General features: G+C 35.0%; 1 protein-coding gene across 1 annotated transcript; it reads left to right on the forward strand.

Annotated features, from left to right (window-relative positions):
• Nucleotides 1-4,213: 4,213 nt before the first annotated feature.
• Nucleotides 4,214-5,489, forward strand: LOC129572570 (signal transducing adapter molecule 2-like; the record flags this gene model as incomplete). The annotated part of the gene is given in 3 exon segments (XM_055452556.1): nt 4,214-4,340; nt 4,451-4,573; nt 4,644-5,489. Coding segments are annotated over 3 exon segments (540 nt in total), but the record flags the coding sequence as incomplete, so codon positions are not given.
• Nucleotides 5,490-5,673: the final 184 nt, after the last annotated feature.

Consider the following 5,673-nt stretch of genomic DNA (forward strand, 5'->3'; position numbering starts at 1 on the left):
TCAAGTATTTGAAAATGGTCGTGCCGAAACGATACAACCGAATTGTATAGTCTCAACACCACCTCGGCACGACAATTTTCAAATATTTCGTTAGATCCGTAAAAATGAATTCAAGTATTTGAAAATGGTCGTGCCGAAACGATACAACCGAATTGTATAGTCTCAACACCACCTCGGCACGACAATTTTCAAATATTTCGTTAGATCCGTAAAAATGAACTCAAGTATTTGAAAATGGTCGTGCCGAAACGATACAACCGAATTGTATAGTCTCAACACCACCTCGGCACGACAATTTTCAAATATTTCGTTAGATCCGTAAAAATGAACTCAAATATTTGAAAATGATGGGTAATATTTGGTATGATTTCGAAAGTGAATGTTATGTTAGTTTTCCCAAATAAAAATTAAAAAAATAAAATATTGACTGTTTTTAAATGTTTGCTATGAATGTCATTTTCAGAGCGTAAAGTTTGACAGATACCATTGCTGATGTTAGGGTGTGTTCAATATCGGTATTGAACAATGAAATGTACTAAACACGTGATTGTGAAATTATGAGTTTTGTGAAAAAATTCACTTTCTGTCGAAAATGTGGTAATTAATGTCCACAAAGAGACAAAAGAATGATTTGCCATTTATTATTTTTTACTAGTGTTTTCAAAACAAAGTTGCATTACTTGAAATTGGTCGTGCCATGTAAACTTGATGATGACAATTTTCTCACTCTTATGTTTTAGGCATTTTGCATGCAAAACAACTCGACTGTTGAAATAACTGTGATTTCCTTTCTGAATTGAGTTTATGAATGAAAAAGTGATTTTGTATAAAATTGTATAAAGTTTATACTATAAACAATAAATAAAATCTTCATCAGAACCATGTGATAAGATATTTGTATCACCAACAACAGATGGCGACATTGAAAACATTCAATTTAGTACATCTGTCAAAAAGCACGAGTCTTCGCTACAATAGGAATGATGCTCTTTGGCGGGGCCAGAGAGATTCGAGTCATCTGAAAGAAAAAAACCAATAATTACCAATTACCTTAACACTATGACGGTTCTTCTGACATTTCACATATTCCTGTTCTTTGGGGACCCCAGGGCCCCATATGTACTTCATATGAAATCTGGACTGTGATAAGAGATAACAAAATAGTGTCTGAGGCAAAGTTGTAATACTCGATGTTTGCTATAATTTTGCTGCAACAAATATTGCTTATCCCTTATCAGTTCCGCGAAAAAAACGCGAAAAACCGCGAAAAACGCGAAATTTTCCCACCTTATTTTTTGTGAAGCTGATAAGAAGTAAGAGACTTGCTTCTTCGGCAGAAATGTAGCGCAGGTCGAATACTACAACTTTGCCACAGACACCAAGTCGTTATCTCTTATCAGTTACGCGAAAAAATGATAAGAAAAAATTCGTGGTTTTCGCGGTTTCCGCGTAACTGATAAGAGATAACTTGATGTCTATGGCGAAGTTGTAGTACTCAAGCTGCTCTACAACTTTGCTGAAAACCATCTTGTTATCTCTTATCAGTTTCGCGGAATACGCGAGAAACCGCTGAAATCCGCGAAAAAAACGCGTTTTTCCTTGTCATTTTCCACGGAACTGATAAGAGATAACGAGATGATGTCTATGGCAAAGTTGTAGCTCTGGTCGAGTACTATGATTTGCCACAGACCCCAAGTCGTTATCTCGTATCAGTTACGCGAAAAAATGATAAGAAAACATTCGCGTTTTTCACGGTTTTCTGCGGTTTCTCGCGTATTCCGCGAAACTGATAAGAGATAACGAGATGGTGTCTATACCGAAGTTGTAAAGCAGCTTAAGTACTACAACTTCGTCACACGCACCAAGTCGTTATCAGTTACGCGAAAAGCCGCGAAAACCGTGAAAAACGCGAATTTTTTCTTATCGATTTTTCGAGTAACTGATAAAAGATAACGACTTCGTGTCTGTAGTGAAGTTGTAGTACTTGAGCAGAGCTACAACTTTGCCATAGACACTATTTCGCTATCTCTTATCAGTTTTGCGGAATACGCGAGAAACCGCAGAAAACCGTGAAAAACGCGATTTTTTTCTTATCATTTTTTCGCGTAACTGATAAAAGATAACGACTTGGTGTCTGTAGTAAAGTTGTAGTACTTGACCAGAGCTACAACTTTGCTATAGACACCATCTCGTTATCTCCTATCAGTTCCTTGAAAAATGAGAAACTATGAATTCGCGTTTTTCACGTTTTCGCGGCTTTTCGCGTAACTGATAAGAGATAACGACTTGATGTCTACGGCGAAGTTGTAGAACATAAACTAGTCTACAACACTGCCACAGACACCAAGTCGATATCTCTGATCATAGTCCAGTTATAATATAAAATAGCCATGTGGCCCTGTGGTCCCCAAAGAACAATCGCGTAACATGTTTTGCGGCAGGCTGTATTTTACACATACTCACACATATGCATATGTTTTTTTTTTCATTCGTGTAGAGAAATGTTCAATCTATACAATGAGACTTGACTCCGTTTGATTTATACACTGTTTAGTACTTTTATTCAACTTTAAAGTTCGCAGGGGGCCCTGGATTCCCCAAGAACCGTCATAGTGTTAAAATTGAGCCGTTACATGAAATGTGCGGATGGATTAGATAGATAGCATACACAGTACAATAAGGTTCAGGTCGCCGAAAATCAAACAAGAAAGTTCAAAAAAACTGTTCTTACTTGATCGGAATTGGTCGGCTCCAAACTTGAAACGCTAACCTCATGCAAGTTAATCAGTTCGCGCATAAAATTGACGACGATCGTACTCTCGAACATGCAAGACGAGTTATTTTGAATTTTCAAACTACGAAGACTCATAAAATGAGTGTATGAGTGTTCTCGAAGCGATAAGCATTGAGATTGAATTGACCCATAGCATTCATAATAAAGTGAATTCTCCAATTTTGAACGGTATTTTTCTGTGCAATCACAACAAACAATCCGATCAAATCCAGTCTAATATCTAGTTATACCAATATCAAGAAACTGTCTTGTAAATATCCGTCTGACCAATGCAGTGCCCTCTCATCGTTGTCGCCGACGCTATGCCTTCTTACGTCAACGCCAACTGGTGCAAGAACAAGTACTACAAGCACAACGTACGTCAAATTCAAAAGCTTGTATACAAATATATACATGTGTCAGTTGCTTATTGAGCGGTTTTCTGTTCTCAAGAAATATTTTAAGTTTATTTTTATTAAAAAGCGCGAATATTTTTTTTTTTCAATGCAAGACACCATAAGTCATCTTGTTATTTTAAAACGTAAAATCAAACATTTTTCCCGTGTTTTTGCGTGTTTTTGTCAACACAAGAGTAACTTAAGAATTGCGAACAAATGTCAGTTCATTTGTTGACGTTCCACGTTCCGATTGTTTCAATGACAACATGAAGTGACATTTGTCGCAGTTATTCATGTTGATGAAAACACGTGAAAACACAAAAATTTCATTTAATTTTATATTTTCTAAAATATTAGAATATTGTTTTTTATTGAAACATGTTTTTTTGAGTTTTTCGCTTCAAGTGATTGCTATTTTTATACAAACGTGGTATTTCATTGTGTGGTTTGTGTTTGTTTTGGTTTCTTTATTGATTGATTCATGTCGACACAATGATTCTAATAGTGATATGCTGTGCAATTGAGGCTTGAAATATGTTTTTTTCTCATTTGGAAAAAATATCAATGGAATAAGAGAGATATCAGTGTAATGCAAGCAGATTTTTATGTTTTTATGTGAAAGAACTACTATTCAAAACAGTCAATAACAGTATACCCAACGTGTAAGCTTTTAATACTATTGGTATACAACGGTTCTATTACATGTTCTTGCACCAGTTGGCGCTTCTGGGCTCATTTATATGAGAACTGTCAAGAAGGCGCAGTGTCGGTTGTCGCCAACTGGTGTTAGCAAATGTACTACAAACAAATTGTCAAAATCAACGTCAAATTAGCCAACAGAAGAGCGAAGAAGCACACATAAAATGCTTGTAGTTTACTTATTTGCACCAGTTGGCGCTTCGGGGCTATTTTATATGGGAACTGTCAAGAAACCGCAGTGTTGCGTCTGACAATATATGTTGGAAGTCAATTATGTAGTTGAATTTAGTAATTTGAATTCGAATTAACAATAGAATAAATTTGTGCTCTTCATTGTTTTTAGGACTCTCAAGAGATGTACATTCTTGAATCACATGTCAACCAAATGTTACCATTAATTGACAACGAACTTGAGCGCGTTGATCGGAATTATGCGAAATTGACAAAGCTATCTACCCAGCTTGTGGAAGGTACGTGCTATCTTTGCCAATTTTCGTTGTAATACATAGACTTTGAAATTACATGACTGTATCAATGATATTATAATTAATAATAGCAATTAATATTTATTAATATTTAGCAATTAATATGTATCACACGTTGATGCGTGAGTCTGACATGCAAGCGCAATATGCTTCATTCAGGCAACAATCCGGACCAATTTTCAGCAATAATGGAATGTATAATCCGTACTCGCAGCATGGTAAGCACATATAAGCCTCATTTCAAAATCTAATCACACTAAGTCTCATTTCTCAATCTAATCGATTAAGTGATTCCGTCGCTGCCGAATATTATACAAAATCAACAAAATCAAGCCGTTCAACACGATAATACACAACATTTACAACAAATTCAACCACAATACCATCAACCTGTGCTTCACAATGTTCATGTTTCACATATGGGATCGTACTATGGGGTTGCACCCCCAGGATCAACTTTTAATAACCAGCATACAGCACCGCATTCTGTGCTCATCAATCAAGATCCAAATACAGTTATGACGACGCAAGTGCAACAAGGTGTACAACAGTCGGATATAATGTATCAACAGCGTTAATATTTCTATATAAAGCCAAAAAGTTAATCAAGATGACGAACTCGCCATGCGAAATAAAATTGAAAATTTCAAATTTATTTTTTGCCTCATCTATACGTCATATCGTAATGGTTTCGAGAGCAATTATTTGTATCTTGGGATAACCAACCGTATATAACACATAGCTTGCCCCAATCAAAGTAACCGAGGCGCTAAAAATGAAAATTATTTTTTTTCCTATGCAAAAATATTACGAATTTCTTGTATGCAAATAATTTTTTTAGATGAATATAATTTTTATTTGCATTAAAGAATAATTTGGTAATCACCACACGATTTTTGCATGCAAAACAATTGACCGGCAATTGTTTTGCATGACAAAAAAATCGCATTCACTTCGAAAATTTTGTCGAGCGGAGATTTTTGCATAGACATTTTTTTCGAACGGCGAACTGTAAACTAGGCTTAAATCTTTCCATTGTTATTTCAATAAAGAAATTTCAATATATTATAATATGAATATATATTAAATAAAAAATAATATAATAATAAAAACAATTACATTCGTAATCCCGAATTTTTGGTTTGTTTTGAAATTTTCTTGAAATGAAGGCAGTTTTCAAGTGAAAAATCGGTAATTTTTCATTTATTTATTTATTTACACCGCCAAAAACTGGCTGAATATTTTGGCTTGCATTTTCATACAATAGTTAGTTATTATTATTATTATTATTATTATTCTGCACCATATAGCGTTTCTT

The sequence above is a fragment of the Sitodiplosis mosellana genome, unplaced genomic scaffold, assembly GCF_009176505.1.
Source record: "Sitodiplosis mosellana isolate CC-2019 unplaced genomic scaffold, AAFC_SMos_1.0 Smas_scaffold_5222, whole genome shotgun sequence".
NCBI classification, from domain to species: domain Eukaryota; kingdom Metazoa; phylum Arthropoda; class Insecta; order Diptera; family Cecidomyiidae; genus Sitodiplosis; species Sitodiplosis mosellana.